General features: G+C 30.8%; 1 protein-coding gene across 1 annotated transcript; it reads right to left on the bottom strand.

The window, feature by feature from the left end:
* Positions 1-8,690: 8,690 nt before the first annotated feature.
* On the bottom strand, positions 8,691-10,641 carry LOC149577387 (uncharacterized). The gene is made up of 3 exons (XM_089833330.1): positions 10,448-10,641; positions 9,818-10,350; positions 8,691-9,695 (listed from the first exon to the last, which is right to left on the bottom strand). Exons 1-3 carry the CDS (start codon positions 10,611-10,613, stop codon positions 8,853-8,855), a joined length of 1,542 nt encoding a protein of 513 aa, XP_089689456.1. The 5' UTR covers positions 10,614-10,641; the 3' UTR covers positions 8,691-8,852.
* Between the last annotated feature and the right edge of the window lie 8,183 nt (positions 10,642-18,824).

The following is an 18,824-nucleotide window of genomic DNA, read 5'->3' as shown; positions in this document are numbered from 1 at the left end:
TTTGCATCTAAATGCCCATTTTAACCAATAGTTGCATTATATAACATTTTAGATTTCATATTACTTAATTTTTAATTCAATAAGTTTGATTATGCATGGTAAATCTATTTTTCATTTGTTTGTCAAAAAGATCAAATCAACCTTTTCAAACTTGAATAGTTCATTTGAAGGCTTGAGTACATGATAATCATCTCATACCTACCTTTTCAATGCATCTTCCTAGACAATAATGAAGTGGTTAAAAATTACCCATCTCACATAATCTTCTAGTCAATACTAAAGTGGCTCCATACAATATTTTAACCCTATATTTAAATCCTAATTAGTTATACTAATGGTAATGCAATCTACTATAACATATTAGTTTTTATTTACAAATTTTAGATCAAAAAGAATTGTTTGAAAACTTTTTTTTTAAAAGTATTCATACTTTTTCCTTAGTCATTAAGTGTCCACATGAAATATTTTAACCTTTTATCTAAATCATCATTATTTATTCTAATAGTAATACAATTTGTTAATAAATTTTGTAACATTTATTTACAAATTTTAGCTTTGAAGGATTTGTTTGATAATAGTTCTTTTAAAATATTCATGCTTATGAGGTATGCTCATCTTTGTTTCTACAATTGAATTGGAATGCTAATGTTTGTTAATTTTATAAATTTTTCTAGTGTTCAATTTTTTATAATGACCATTGAAATTAACTTGATTGCACAAACATGATTTCTATCATTAAAGCTACAACCTACTATTTAGAAAAAAATATTTATTAGTAGTTATTATGACATGCAATGATATATATGTATACATATATATGGACACACACATACGCATGTATATATGTACGTATATATGTACATATATATATATATATATATATATATATATATATATATATATATATATATATATATATATATATATATATATATATATGTATATATATATATATATATATATGTATATATATATATATATGTATATGTATATGTATATGTATATGTATATGTATATGTATATGTATATGAATATGTATATGTATATGTATATGTATATGTATATGTATATGTACATATATACATAGATATACATATACATATGTATGTATGTGTATATATATACATACATACATACATATATATATATATATATATATATATATATATATATATATATATATATATATATATATATATATATATATATATATATATATATATATATATATATATATATATATATATATATATATATATATATATATATATATACACTCAAAAAATAATAACACAACTCAAAAATAACACTCAAAAAATAATAACACAACTCAAATTTTCAAAACACCAGATTCTTCATTCAACTTCTCCAACTCTATTCTACCTTACAATGAAAGAAAATGCCTACTTATTACAATTCTGAAAATTACCATATTTGGCAGAATTTTGAAGAAAAAAACATAATCTTTCATTTTTGGTAATTTCCAAAATCTATCCTACATATCCTGATTTCCCCAAGAAAAGACCCTAGCTAAGGCAAGATGAATTACCAAATAATCTACAAAATCAAGAGTATGATTTCAAATTTATTAAAAAACAACTTTTTTAAAAACTAGAAAAATACATTAAAAAATCTCAATTTCAAAGGTCAAGACAAAATTTTAGGCTCCCAAAAAAAATTAAAAACCTATCAAGCTAAGCTCTATCAACAATCCAAATAACTCCTCCTCCCTTGACTCCCTATAAAAATTTAACCAAAATCCATATCTGAGTCAAACATTATGATTCTCATAAGTTGATGCATCAATACACATATATAGGTATACATACATACATATATACATACATACATATATACACACACACATACATATATTTATTTTCATATATATGTACATATGTATATATACATATACGTGTGTGTGTGTGTGTGTGTGTGCACGCGTGCGCACATGCACGTGTGTGTGTGCTTGTGTGTGTCTATAGGTGTTGAATGCTATTTGATACAAAAATTATTTAAATTTATTTTTTTCTTATTAACTCTACTATTTCACACAATCCGCCTCCCTCCATTCTCTACACCTTTGATGCCTAACATGGTTAATCTATGTAGTACATGGTCAGTAGAAAATTTGATAGTTCTAATACTATTTTGATTATTATCTGTTTCTTTATGTTCTTTTTGTTTATAAAGAGATTTATTGTTGTAATGTCTATTAAAACTAAGATTAATTATTGTGTTTTTTATATTCTTGGTATTTCTATAAGTAGTTTGAAGATGGTACATCCTTAATGATTAGTTTCTAGAAGACTTTAGATGTGCATAGGGTTTTACATCTGAGGGTCATGCCTTATAGTTAAACATTTTTTATATTAACATTTGGATGGTTTCATTAGTAGAGGGTTGGTTTTTGTTGACTATTCGATGTTAATCATTGTTTTGTTACTATTCTCTGAATGTTGAATATGGTTTATTTTCTATAAAGGTGAGGATCATTTCACTATTGAGTTCATAACAAATTTGTGTAGCTTTCAATTCAAATTCATTGATGTTTCATTTTATGAATAACCGTTCATGGCAACCTATCATGCATAAGAATAAGTGGAACACTTTATAGATATTACATCTAAACAAAATAAACATTTTGATTTGTCTATATTTCATATACTTACAAATTATATATAATTAAATTCAATTTTTATAAACCAAATAAATTTACTATATGTTTAATACAAAACAATTTAAAATAATAATTTTAACCATGATTACACCAAGATGCATAACATTACAATGGCAGTAGACCTCCACTATAGGAGCACAATGAGTGTAACAGTTTAAGAAAAAAAAATTACACTAGTTGTCGCACTTCTGTACACCATTTGTCACTCATATGCTCCATTACACTAGCTGTTGTTCCATATTATAGTACAATTGCCAACAACAAGAAGAAATATGCACTACTAGAAATAGAAGTATGAGATGAATGAAAAAAGAAAAAAGGATTTCAATCATCTTCTGCCCTTTAAAAAATGTTCCACAACTTCCTTTTTAACAAATTTCTTTGTTTATGTTGGAGTTTCCTAGGTTAGGAAGAAGGTCATGAGCTCAAGGTTGGGAATGTGTGGAGCACTACTACTACTTTTAATGGTGGATGTAGAGAAATCAACATGTTCTATGGAAGATGTAATCAAAATCTCTTCTCTTTTTACATTAGAAGAAAAGTTGCGATGAATTGATTAGGAAGTGTTTTCTTGATTAAGAAATGCTCATATATTTAGAGATTAACTGAAGGAATTTGGTAAAGCTCTGAGAGGGATAGTTTGTCATGTAGCAAACATGTAGCTTTGGGGAGTCTTGGGAGGGGAATCCTGATAGGAAGCCCTGACTATAATTTCTCATTGCGCAAGGGATATGAGCTAAGGGTTTCTCTTTCATCATTTTCTATTTGTATATGGTTATGTCCCATTTATAGAGTCACTTTTTTCAATTTTTGTTAGGTTATTTGTTTATTTGCAGAAATTATTCTTTGCTGGAAAGCATTTTTAGGTTTCATGCTATAATTTGTCAAGCATTCTAAGATCCTATTATTGGGATGATTCAAATGAAATGAAATAAATATTTTAGATTAGTTCATTTATTGTCCTAAATTTGATGGGTGTATCCATAAATTGCATAGTAAAATATAAATTAAATTGGATGGGAAGATTTCCCTTAGATTGTCAACGTTTTTGTATAATATTACTATGACAGTTTATAGACTAGATATTTTCCTTTTTTTAGAGTGATAGATTGTTGAATGTTCTATACAGAAATTATATACTTTTATTTAGAATTTACGTAAACTATTCTGTTTCAAATGCAAATAATTCCTAAAGAAGAATTTGCCAAAATGAATCACGCCCTTGAAATGTGCATTGAAATGATTTTTAGTTGTTCATAAAATAATAAAGAATCATTCTCGCAGACAACAACTATGTTTTTTGGGTTAGGAATTAGTTTAGTATTATCAATTGTATTAGATCTTGAAAGTTCTGAGTATTATTATTAGAAATTTATGAAATAATTAGAATTTATATGTGAAATACTATGTATACATTTGAGAAAAGTTTAGAAAGAAAAAATATATTTAAAAACTTATAGAAATGTTCTATTTCTATGTAGTTCTAAGTTTTAAAATTTGATTTTAAATATATCTACTAAAATATAGAAATATTCTATTTCTAAAAAATTGTTCTTTGATTAAATACATATGACAAAAGTTTAGAATGATTAAATATATCTAAAAAAATTATAGAAATGTTCTATTTCAATCTAGATGTAAGTTTTAGGATTTGATTTTAAATATATCTACTAAAATATAGAAATATTCTATTTCTAAAAATATGTTCTTTGTATAAATATAATTTTAATTTTCACTAAATAATAGTAATACATTATGATTAACAGAATAATAATATTTTTAAAATAAATGAATATATTTTAACATTGAAAAATATTTTTGAAGAATTAATTCAATTTAGGAGTGTTTTTTTAATTTTTTCATCAAACTTAAATTAAAAGATATTAGACATTTTTTAATGTTTATATGATAAAAAACATATTAAGTAGGAACCCAAAGAATATGAAATAAAAATTAAGATTCATGTGATTTAATTAATTTTATTTCATAAGAATAATGAAGTTTAGGTTTATGGTTTGAGTTTTGTTGTTAGGGGTTAGATTACATGAATGCTTGAGGTCAATTTTACAATAAAGTTTCAGATAATTTCATATTTTTAACTTTAAAAAACAAAAAAAGTCAGAGTGCAATATGTAAAACTCAACCCTAATATTAATCCTAATCATTAAATTTAAACCCCTAATCCTATTTCATAAACCTAATAAAAGCATAATCTTAAACACAAAACTAAACATTCAAGGTAAAATCTTATCATAATCCTAAACTCTAACCTTAATAAAAATTGTAACGTGAGTAACCCTAACCCTAATACGAAATGCTAAGCCATAATGGTAATTGTAACTCCAAATACTAAGCTTAATACTTGAACTCTAACCCTAAACATAATACTAATCACATGTAAAGTATACTTCAATCTTAATCACAAGCCTAAATACTAAATACTTAAATTCTAACTTTTAAACCTCAATGTTAAACAGCAGTCCTAAATACTAAACCTGGTCATAATCCTAACTATAAAACCCTAATCATAAATTATAACCCCTAATCTTAGATGCTCAACCATAACTCCTAAATCTCAATTTGAACTGTAGACCTAAATGCTAAACCCCAACATTAAATAGTTAATCATAATACTTGATCCCTAACCTTAACAGTAAGACTAACCATATCAAATGAATGCCCTAACCCTAATTGTATCCAAAATCTTAAATTCTAAATGATAAACCCCATTCCTAAACCTAAAATTGCTAAACTATAATCCTCAACACTCAACCCTAAATCATAAATCCTAACCTAAAAAATAATATTATTTACCCTAATTATAAATGCTAAGCCATAATCCTAACTTTAATTATAAATATTAAAACTACGTGTTAAAAACATAATCCTAAATCTTACCCCTAATACAAATCCTAACCCTCTAACCATACTTCTAACAATGATGTAAACCTATACCCTAACCCTAATCATAATCATAAATCATAAATGTTAAACCATGACCCTAAATACTAAATCCTAATCTTTACACTAATCCTAAAATGTTAAATTTAAATGCTAAACTCTAATTCAAAAAGCTATAAACTAATTTTAAGTACTAAACCATAATTCTAACCCTAATTGTAAATGGGAAACCCTTATACTAGATGCTAAGCCCCAACCCTTATCCTAAATTATAAGCTCTAATCATAATCCTATCCATAAATTTTAACCCTGATACAAACCCTAATTCCAAAAGTAATACTAATAGCAATGTCAACACATATCCTAACCCTATCATAACTATAACCCTAAATGCTAAATGCTAAAGCCTAGTACTAACCCTAATTGATAAACACTAGTTTGTAGTCCTAACCTCCAACCATGATCTTAACCCTAATCACGGTCACAATCCTAAATAATAGCCCTAACCATAATCCTAACTCTAACCCTAAACCTTAACTAAAATAATTATCCAAACCCTAACCCTAACCACTATCAAAACCCTAACCTAACCATTAATCATTATTTTTATGTACAATAAATCCTTACCCTAATCATAATCCTACTCTTAAACCCTAGAAACTAAACCCTAATCTAATTCTAAACTTAAAGTTCAATCCTAATTCTAACCCTTATAATAATCCTAATCCTACCCTAATATTAAGCTCTTTTAAGCATAAACCAAAAAAGAAAAACATGACTATAACCATAATTAAGCTATTATAGGCTCCCAAGATATGCTTCGCTCAAAGATAATAAAAAATTGGGTGACCTAATCAATTAAACCCTAACCCTTACACTAAACTAATTGAACTATCACCCTAATTTTGAACCTAATTGAACCTTGACTTATATAAAATTCAAACAAGATTATCCTAATTGTAAAGTACATTATTAAGTTTAAGATATAAACATATAAAATCTACCTTATATCCTAAATGATAGTATCATATTTAATATATAAACATATATGAATCCAAATACTAACCCTAATCTACCCAACTTTAAATTGAACCTACAACTTAACCCTAGCCCTTATAGAATGAAATTATAGTCCTAATTTTAAACTCTAATCATAACTATGATGTAAACTCTAACTCTAATGATAATCCTTATCCCAATCCCTTAAGCCCAACCTTAATCAAAACCCCAACTCTTATCATGATAATACTAACATTAAGTAAATCCTCATTCCAACCATAATGCTAGACCCAATCTTAATTCTATACCTTAATTATATTATAAACTTAATTATAACCTTAATCAAATTAATTTGTTCAATGTGGTATGTATAGTGCCAATACTACTAGCTAATATATATTCTATATGTAAAATACGCTGAGATGCATCGAAATGTAGAATTCTTTCATTATTCACTTTTAATATGCATTAATAAAATTCAACGCTTCGATGCATCTCAACTATTTTACATATAGAGTATATATTAGCTAGTTATAGATATATTCTTAGTTAATATAATTTATGTTATGCATGAAGATTAATAAATAAGATTTAAATTTCACTTTCCGAGCAAGTTACTTTTGCTTTAGGCTTTCGTTGTCGCTTAAATAATTAAAGGTCATTTTCGCTTTATTCTTTACTCGACATTTCTTTTGAATCGCGTGGAGATTTGATAATGTACAACATTATGTGGACTCCGAGGACATTGCTTTTTCTTTTGTGGAGAACATTTCGTTATGCCCTTCATTATTTATTCCTTTCATTTGCTGCTATGTGTTAAAGTTTTACTTTCTGAATTGACCATGGAGAAACAAATGCTAAAGTGAATAAATTATATTTTATTTTCCCAAAGCACATTTTCCGTATTGCCTAATCTTTGCTCTCACATTAAGGAAAAGAAAATACTTTATGGAATGAGAATATTTGTTTCCCGTATTTCTGCAATCAAACTCCACAACCACACCCTTTCATATAACTAGCATTTGTTAAGGCATTCCAATGTATGTATAAATAGTTTGATGATTATTCATTGGGAAAATCATACAATTCATTATTTTTATATTTTTTAATTTAATATAACATTTGATGATAGAATAAATTATTTCTAAGTTTGAAATAATTTATTTAAATAAATTAGATGAAAGATTATAAATAAAAATAAATTATCATTAAATTATTATTTTTTGTAGACTTATAATCTTTATTATACTAAAATTTTAAGAAGCATGTAATATAATAAATTATGATTATAATGTATTTTATATTTCTTATTATATGTGTATGTGAGTGTATGTATACATATACATATATTCACACATGGAAAGTGTTTCTTGGAATATGATATCAATAAGTATGGTAAATTTTAATCAAAATTAAATTTGACGTGCATAAAAGATGCATTAGTTTAGTTATCATTTATATTTTTTTGTTTATATTTTTGTAAAATACAATATTAAAGTGCGTACATTGTAAACATATTTTTGTTTAAAAATAATTAAATAAAATTAGCTATTACTTTAGACGTGGAGAAAAGATAAAAAGATAATATAAATTGCCTAAAAAACAAGAAGAAAATATGGAGATATATTATTAAGTATGTCTCAAATAAATATTTTTATGATATTTACAATAATAAATAATTTTATACTTGTCCCTTAGTTTGTAATGGTACCATTAAAACGCATGGAAGGTCAAATATGATTTTTTTAGTTTACTTTTTAAATATAAGATTGTACTAGATGGATATAATTGGCATGTCATTTCAAAAACAATATTGTTTGTGTAACAAAGATCTTAACAGAAGTAATAGTCTTAATAGCGAACTAATAAATTAAAATCAATTATAGACGACTTACAATGATTTAAACACGATTCAAACAAAACATTTAAATAAAAACCAAATGTCATTTACTTAATTAAAACGTCATGAATTCCACAAAATCAGCATACCATACACATAAAATTGTTGATTTATTTTATACCCGTAAATTCAATCAAAATTAGCCAACATGTATATTTCAATGAAAAATAGATAACCTATTATCCAATTACATTTATTCGTACTCAAAGATGACTTTAATATATAATTACTCTATTAAAATGTGTTAGCTAAAAAGAAATTAAGAAATTTGGGACCATATAACTGGCCGTATAGTTTAACATGGATTGACGCGCCCATACCTTACTACAATGGGCACTGTGGGGACGAGAGAGTTGTATCCATGTTCATCTTCTAGGATGCTATACCACTGGGCTTGACATTCCCAATGATTAATTCATGGGAAAATCTCTCAGCTAAACGGTAAAGATCCAGAAGCCCACAACGTTCAGCCCAATTCCATAAACCTTCAGCAATCTCATCGAGAATACACGATCCACCACACAGGCGGTTGAATCTGGCCCGCTTCACCCCAATGTGCAGCCTTAGGGCACAAGTTAAAAGACCACCACTAACAGCCAAAAAAATGAGATATCCTACGATCGCCCAAGAGAAGGTTTGAACCTTACGCGCCAGCATGGCGTAGACTGCAGCCATAAACCCATAAGAGGTGAATCCCAAGCTACAGCAAGTTACCATAGTGTTTACAGACATGAACAACATCTTGTTGCCTGTGCTAAAATCAATGCTCGTCTCCCACATGATGCAAACAAAGAGTGCTTGAAAGAAGGCTATGCAATTGAAAATAACGAAGAGCTTAAACGAAAAGGAGGACATAAGAATAGGGCTCCCTTGAAACTTCTCTTTTTTATTGTCCGAATCAAAACCGCCTGGAACAGTGAATGCAGCCGCGCATGTCAGTGTAGCCAAAAGCGCTGCCACAACTAGTTGTGCATTGCGTCTATCTTCATAGGTTTTTTTAATGAGTAACCTTGCCTTTAAGTTCTTTCTGTGGCTGGCCTTTGGCGTACAGTACATGAATGGCTTTGGCCTTCTACCATAGTTTGACAGCTCTCTTATAATCCTGAAAGATTCATCGTACTCAGTGACTTCTCTTGCAATTTCAAATGGTGTTTTGTCCTCGCTGTTTCGGGTAAGCTTGTCCATCCCGGGCACTTTCAGCAACAAATTCACCATCTACAACGCAAAAGATGGAAAAGGAAATCAAAGAGGGACAATTAGAGCCCTTCAAAACGAACAGATCAGTAAAACTCCAAAACATTATGAATAGTGAGCATCAAACCCTAGAAGAATCTTACGTGGCCATATTTGTTCCTTGCTGCAATGTGCAAAGGGGCGTCCCCTTGCCGAACAATTGGGTAGTCATGTTGCTGATCTCCTACATGAATTGGCAGATTAGTAGGAGGACTACCGGGTGGGTTTGTTGGATAATTTATTTGAGGGGGAGAATTTGGGGCAGGTTGGTAAGGCTGATTGATAAGACTTGACAAGTGTACCTTTCTCTTAATTAAATATCTAACAAGCTTGAGCTGGTTAAGCTCTACAATGCAGTGCAGGGCGTTTGATGTGCAAGTTATTAAGATTTCCATGGCTTCTTCGAACCCCAAACTGACTGCCAATTTTAGCGGAGTTTCGCTTTCTCTATTTGCACAATCACACAAACTGGAGTCGAGGCGTACTAACAATTTTATCAGATCTACGCGATCTTTCAACGGTTCCTCGCGATCATTCCTTAGCGCCAAATGCAAAGCCGTGTTGCCTTGGTTGTCCACCCTTTTTATCAATTCCCCGAAGTCTGTCGATAACTTTGCTGCTAACACCTCTAAAATATCTGTGTTGATTATGAATGGACGAGTTAAGCGGGAAAATCGAGTAGAAAAGAGCTGTTTTTTTAACTTATTAGAAAGAAATAATGGGTACAGAATAACCTGCATTTCCTGCCAATGCTGCTGCATGTATGCATGTTTTGTTGTCTGGCGTCCTCCATTCATTTAAGCTGGATGCAATGCTATTCCTCACCAGGCGTTTTGCAGTCGTTATATCACCATTTGCACAAGCTTGAAAGAAAGCCGTTTGATTAGTTATGGTGGACATACTACCAAGAGTAACTTCTCTTTAGGCTGTCCGCTGTTAATTCAACTTGGTTATTTGTTTCTCTGTACATACCATTAAGTTCGACTTGACAGAACGTTACGTCATTCTATTATTCCACAGTCACATCATTCCAGTACACGACTGTTGTCCATCACAAGACTGCCTCATGTTTTAACCTATCCATAAAACTGGATTAACCCATACCATATATGGCTATACATGAATGTTGATATTTAAACATATGTAGCTTGAATTGCTGGTCATACAAATCGTAACCCATGCATGCCATCCCTACCACTTTTGAAAACGAAATTTGCAAAATTTTAAGCAATTCCAGCTAAGATCCTATGCTCTAGTGTAAGTGCATAGAGTAGTTTGGAGTGCAACTTTGGAGTAGTGGAGGAATTTATGTGTGATGGATAAAATCCTTGGCAGACTTCAACTTGTGCTCTCCGCATTTTCCGGAGCGCATTTTTCTTGTTATGAGGGATTTTGTCCAAGTCAAATGAATCGAGGAAACTCTTTCTAAGACAATCTTTTTTTTTACTTGCATGCATACCAATGCATTTCATAAAATTTTCATGATAATAGAATCATTGATGTGAAATATCCAATTGTTTCTAACTTGTTGGTGAAAAGTTCAAAACATTGAAAAGTGTGAAAAATCGTGAAAATTTAGAAAACGTGAAAATCCAAGACATCTTAAACATTCCAAAGGGTGAGAAACTTGGAATCCAAATGATAGAAGTTTGGGAAATTTTTAATACTCAAGAAATTTTCAGATGATAAAAATCCAAAATCAAGCAAAAAGTCCTCAAAGTGTGAAAAATCATGAATAGTTGAAATATTTGGGAAAATAAAAAAAATCTCAAATTTAAAAATTAGAGAAGAAACCAATGGACATCGTAAAAGAAAAAGAATGGAAAATTGTTCATAAATGGAAAAGTTAGATTTAAAAAAAAAAAAAAAAGATTTTATTTCAAGGAGATTTTTTGGATTTATATGGGAAATTAAATATTAATTTTATTGATATTTAATTTGGTTGTTTTAAAGAATAATCCAAAAAAAAAAATATTGGAGAAAACTTGGAAAGGAATTTGAGTTTTTCATTAAAGCATGGAAATTAATTAAATATTGATTTTAATTGATATTTAATTAATAAAAAAATTCAAAAAATCAAAAATGGTATAAATGAAGACTTAGCTTCATCCTAAAGCTAAAAGCATCAATAATGAGAACTTCCTGAAACAAACATAAAAAGCAACAAGTGGCACAAAAAGATGGAAACCTTGGTGGCTAAGTAAAGCAACTATCTAATTTTACCCTATAGCTTTAAATGCGTATTTTTTGAGGGATGATTTATATAAGAAACTATTTCATTCATTCCTTCTCACACAAAAATTTGAAGAGAAAATTGAGAATAGGAGTGAAGTTCAAAGAGTTTGAAAGACAATTTTTGGGGAAATTTCTAAAATCATTGACGAGTTTTCTAAGAATTCGTGATGGAAGATCTTGAATTTTATCGTAACATTTTTTAGTGAGTTGTGAAAAATTACACGTTTCTTGTGGAAATATTGAAAAATGAATCCTGAGAAGAATACATAAATTTTGGAAAAAAATCCAAAATCTTTGTCTTTTGGACAAATTGTATCTACTTTTTATGCTTTCTCTACATATTCCTATGTGTGGACATTTTCTATTTTGTAGGAAAGAAGAATGGTGGAACCTAGCGGAACAATAGAAACAAGGGGACAATTGATGAAGAATGAAAGGAGAGGATTCTATCCCGAATCTAAAATTATGTCAAAGTGGGTAGAAATCAGAGATACAAGCCTTGATAGCCTTGATTTGAAAGATTTTAATCGTAGAATGTGAGGATACAATGATCATCATCTAATACAACTAGCCACAAGAATTGTGACAAGTGGAATTATTGCTACGACTAGTTTCCCTCCTCATTTTCAGCATCCAGAGTTAATTGTGGAATTTACCAGACACTATAGTCCTAGGGATAGAACCATCAAGGATTCTGAACAAAATATTCTAGCAGATTTTTCTTTAGCATCCATTTCTAAAATGTTTGGGATTCCTTCTCACCTAAAGATGGTCACAAAAACACAAGAGCAAGCACTCAAAATCTACACCTGTGGAGTTCATTTCTATGAAGAAATAATCAACAAAAGATGGTTGAAAAAGAATAGATTGCATCATTCCAAGATTCCTAAGGAAATATTATGGCTCGACTTGCAGAAGGAATATTGGGATATGACCATGATGTCGAGCCACATATTTGGCATGCCTCATTCTTATAGGTTTGAATCCTACATGTGGTATTTTGTTGAGCTAGTGATAGAGGAAGGTAATAGAAAAGATTGGGTTGGGCTCATAAGTAACAATCTAAATGAATAGTTGAAGAATCTAGAGCATACAAGGAAATTTTACATGAACTCTTATGTCATCTACATGCTAGCACAGAGAATGAATTGTGATGGACTATGATGCAAAGGACCAATTGGAAGCAAAACCCAACACCTCAAAGTTCATAAATGCTACCCATAGTTGCATTTATATTCAAAGGATAATTACATGAGGGTTAATGATACCTTTGCCATGCGCATAGTGAGAACACTACAAAAGAGGCTACATATGAGATTGTCAGTGTGCGCAATGAAGTTGGTTGAAGATTATGGCACTTGGTTCATTTAGTTCCCCACCTTTTCATACATCTAGGTTTAAGGATTCTCCATGGAGCCATACAAACTTCTCAAGTACCTAGTAGAGAAGATGATCTTGTTAGAGCTTACTCGACAACTTACAACCTATGACAATATTCCAAAAAGGGAAGAAGTTGGGAATATAATTCCTAGTTTCCATAGGAGAAGAAAAAATTGAGGTCTGCCCATGTATAAAGGCTATAAAGAGATCATTAGCTAAGCTCCACTTCTTCCATCTTCTGCTTTATCTGAAAAAGAATGATTTTGATCCCTATAACAAGATCTCATTAGTAAGAAGATCAAAGTACCAACACAAAGTTCTCCTTGAGAACTTTTGGGAAAATGTGGTTGATGAGAATGAGATTAGAAAGAGGATGCATTCAAGATTACTATTAAACATTATCAGAACATGCAACATATTTAGGGTTCTTGATCAAATAGAGGTGGACCCAACTGTGATGCCAAAGGGATTCAATCTAGAAATGATACCTCAACCATATGATTGGAAAAAGAAAGAGGTTACGGATTTGGAGGCTCTTTGAAAGCTAATCTTGGATTTTATGAAGTGGTGGATTGAGTGTAAGCTTGAAGAAATAATTGCACCAACTAATGGATTTACATATAGGTTGCTTGGTCACTGACCACTTAGAGATTAAAGATTAGGAAAAAATATGAAGGGACTATAGAAGAAAGAGGAACTCCATCAAAGGATGTAGGAACCAAGAAAGGGAAAGAGGTATCTCAAGAGAAGCATCCTAGAATTGAGGAGGTCATCCAAGAGCCTCAAAATAAGAAATAGAAACATGGAAATGCTCCCTCTTCTCCAAGTCACACCAATACGTAATAGGCTAAGTATAAATGCCTATGAAAAATCCATGGAAGAAAGAGGGAGAGATCAAGATATCACTACAAAGAAAAGTCTTGCTCCAATCTTAGAGTGAGAAATGATGAACAATGGAGATGGTCCACTAGAGGAAGAGGCTCTTGCAGTAGCAATACATCTTCTGAATGTTGAAGTTGTAGTTCTTGAAGTAACAATGGATAGTCCAAGGGATGGAGAGGAGATTGACAATTGAGTAGTCCAATGAAAAGAGCAATTGGTGATCCCATGGGACCAAAGTATACCATTCCAAAATGGTTGAGGCAACAAGTTCAATTGAGTCGAGAAAAGGAGGTTGACCTAACAATTGAATTACAAGAATTTTTGGACCAAGAAAACTTATTAGAATAGCAAGAGAAAGCAATAAGATATAATAAATTCATAGGAGGAGAATCGGGGTTGAGAATCTTGCAGATTTCAACTCCCATGGTCGACAAGAGCAAAAATTAGATTGCTCTAGATGAATACCATATTATAGAAATAAATATTGGTTGGGCTTCTTGAGAAAAAATATTAGAAGAATTTGATGACTCTACACAAGCTTTGAAGGATAGGTTGAAGAAGGTGGAAGAAGGGTACGAGAAATAGAAAAGAGAAATTAGGGCCTTATGTCAATACATCAATGACTTACCTCATCTTGTAAGAGAATAAGGCCCATCATCTGTCCCTCTAATAGATGTTTCCACTGAAGTGGTAGGTGACATTAACATGTTCAAAAAAATTGCTCAAGTTGCAAAGGTTTGGCTTCAAGAAATTTAGGAGGAAGCCTTCAAACATGCAAAAGAATTAGTGGAAGTGCATAGTAGAACATTAGCTATGCTCTCCAGGATCTAGTTCTTGGAGGAATTATGGGTGGATGAACATATTTACCAAGATGAGGTGATTGCTAACATTCAAAATCTAATGGAGACCCCAAAGCAAGAATTGATCGATGGTCAAGTTATTAGTGAGGGGGATGTCAATGATTTTTTTTTATGGTATAGTGCAATGATTATAGCTAAGGAAATATTTGAGAGCTTCACCAAGGAATCCACTTGATGGAAGAAGATTGTTGACAACATAGAGCAGGGGATATCCAACATAGTTGCTTCCTTGTTATCAAAGAGATTGTTGGAAGAAGAAATGACAACTGATAGTCTAAAAGTCAAGTTAGAGGAATTATTTCGACTAAATGTATATGAAAGACATGATTTGGAGAACTTCTCCATCTTCTTGAATACAATGCACACTACTCAAGACTTGCTACTAGATTGGAATGAAATCTTGGGAAAAGCAGAAAGAGAAATTGCAGTTCAAGAATTCAAGCAAGAATCTGCACCAAGCATTAGTACAAAGGAGTTGGAAACAATGTTGGATTGATTTTGTGCTTCCAAGTGGGGGAATCAAGGATAGATGCATTTAATGCATAGTGGGTGTCCTTAGTGGTCATTTATTGCATGCCACTCCCTTTTTAATTTGGCATTCATAGTGCACAATTATTACCCACTACAGTAATGGATTCTTTGTTGCATTAATGTAGATTCCTTTTCTTTTCCCTAACCCTAATTAGGGCTAATGTGGCACAATCTTGGCCATCAATTATTTTAATCATCTAGATTGTCCATTGTAATTGAGGACATATATAAAGGCCTCATTTCTAATTTGTAAAGGTATTTTTAGGAGATTGTTGCTATGAGCTAATGAGTTAATACAGTTTTCATTGAATCTCGGTGAATACTTGATGTGTCTTAGTGCTTGCTTGTCCTCTTAAATTCCTTCAATTAGATTAAGTTTAGCCTAGTTAATGTGTGGTGATTACAATGAAGAATATGATGGTGTATTGATGAACTCCTTTGGTTCATACTTTTGACATTTTAGTAATTCTAACTTGTTGTGCAAAGTTAGCCTGAACCCCTTTCATACATATGTTTAACTTCTATCATTTGCATACATTTTTCTTTATGATGGTGTATGTGGTGGTATGAAAATATTTGGCATAACCCTTGAAGATTGCACCAATTCATGCATAGTGGTAGTATAACTTGGCGAAGCGAAGCTCGGTAAATTGAAGAATTTGTCCACCAGAGTTCTATTTATTGTCATCGCTACCCTTAGGATTAGAATAGAATTCCCGAACCCTATCCTATTTTATTCCTACATATTTTGTGAAAAATCCAAAATGTACTTCATTGCACAACCTTAAGATAGCTCCCACATCTAGTATGGCTTGAAATGAATCTAAATAAACACATAAGGCCCCTTGTGATCATCAACAAATCACATCAACCACCAAGCTTATCCACAGTCATGACCTAACATTAAAGAAACCTTGAAGTCATCATATGATCTTCTAGCAATCTTAGCATACAAGAGACTTTATTAAAAATAGTATAAGATATTTCAATATTTTGTTCTACTATTTGGTGGGTCATAAAACACACATCCACAATACGTATGGAGGGGGCCATGATCTATACAAGCATTACAACACAAGAAAGATTGTACATAGGGAGAGGGCCATGATCTCGTAAAAATAATCTCATTGTAGAATTACAAGATAACAAAGACCATGAAAAAAAAAAGGCTAGACCATCCTATGACCAAAGCTACTTCAAAATATCAAAAACAACAAAAAGGAGATTCTAGCTATACAAACCATAGTAAAAAAATTAGTTTAAGTTAACCCTAAAATTACTATTCTTTACCATATCAGTCCAGTTCAAAATATAAAAACAACATATCCTATTAATACTACCAATGGTATAAATCCTTTGTTTCAAAATAGTTGGAAAACCAAAATGAAACAATTGATATTAAAGCATTAAACCAAAAACAACCCAAAAAGAAGAGCAACAAATAACTACTTATTTGGTTTTTTTAATAGCCTCCAAATTCTTAGTGAGGCAATGAAGGGCCTTTATCTAGATCTCTTGCTCTCCTACTTTGTTTCCGAAGTCATCCATATTATTCTTTCTCTTTTTTTTCATATGCTTCTTAATTTTTCTTGTGCCAGTAGTGATGTGAACTACTTAGTGTTGCATTTGGTTGTCAAACATCTTTCAACAAGAATACACCACCATATTCAAATGACCAAGAGAGACTTTCAAAGGGAAAACCTCCTCCAAAATATATTGTATAGTATTACCATTCAACACATTTACCATGAAGAGAATCGAGCGGTGGATGCTCTTGCTAGGTATAGGAATGATATTTTCAGTTTGAGGGACTTGAAAAATATGGATGACCTTGTGGTTTCAATAAAAATTCTTCTAATCAAAGATCAAGTTTAATACCATGGAGATGTTACACATAATGCATACCTGATGACTTCTTATTGGTCTCATTAGGTTGGCAACCTTTTGAGAAGGTGGAATAAACAATTTACATTTGAATGTGTTTGTTAAAATTATGAAAACTCTATTGAAAATTTATTACCACCTTTTTCATTTTGGAGAGTTTTGCGGTGTCTAAGGAAAGATACAAAGGGATTTTTTTAGAGCTAATAGGATTAGCTTAAGTAATAATGATGCTCACCATAAAATTTTGACATCAATTGGCATAATCCCTTTATGAGGTGGTGTACTAGGTAGAGTAATAACAACTTGTCGATTATGCTTTCTACTTGTGCAAAGATTGCATATGAATTAGGCATCATCCCCATAGAACATTATCACATAGTCAATTATTTAGCAAGTAAAGATTATATTGCCAAGTACTCTGCCATATGTCCTTACTTGGTACTTTTTCCTAAAGAAGGTGAGGTTATGTCACAAAATATGGAGGACATGAGAATGGACTTAGTGGAGAGGACAAAGATGTAGTGCATTCTTGTTCATATTGAACCAAGTAAAATTGAGGAATTCATTCAAGAAAATGAGGTAGCTTTTGTAACACCCTACCAAGGGATCCAAAAGAATTAACCTAAAGTTTTAACTAAGTTTTCCAAACATGTTTTTTTTAAAGAAAGAATAACATACACATCAAACATAAAGTAGCAAAAGCAATAATATACAATCATAATTAAGAAAACATCATAGATTACATTCCTTAAGGATCCCAAGATGTTGAGTCACATTTAAATTTAAATAATACTAATTCTAATAAATACCACATCCACATGAAATAATAATTATAAGTTCAAGTCTATTTAAATAATATACATTTGTTTTGAATGCCACTTGGCAATAAAATTCAGAATGCTCAATCATCCACTATACATGTCATAGGGTATGAAAGGCTAAAAGAATAGACATTTATAGAATAGATACATCATCTCTTTTAGATCCATGAAAAAAATACAATACAACAAGTGACATCATCCATCATAAAGATATAACCACCCATCATAATGTGCATAGATATCATGAAAGGAAAAGTAGATAAAGAACTCCAGCTATGACATCAACAGATGGATCTCAATGATAAGAGTAAAAAGCATTGTACCACCCAACCAGATGTTAACCCAAAAAGGCCCACTCCCCCCTTGCTAAGGAGATAGTCTCAAGTCCCAAATAGGATATCAATCCAAAAATCAAAAGTAATCTCGAAGTCAAGGAAACCCTAAAAGTAATCTAACTCAAAGGTTCCAAGATAAATCGACATGTAGAACTAGAGGCAAACATAGAAACATAGAAAACC

The sequence above is a fragment of the Cupressus sempervirens genome, chromosome 1 (genome assembly GCF_028749045.1).
Source record: "Cupressus sempervirens isolate cs-2001-9-10 chromosome 1, ASM2874904v1, whole genome shotgun sequence".
NCBI lineage: Eukaryota > Viridiplantae > Streptophyta > Pinopsida > Cupressales > Cupressaceae > Cupressus > Cupressus sempervirens.
Note: the sequence above shows the minus strand (reverse complement) of the source record. Positions and strands in the feature narration are given on the sequence as shown.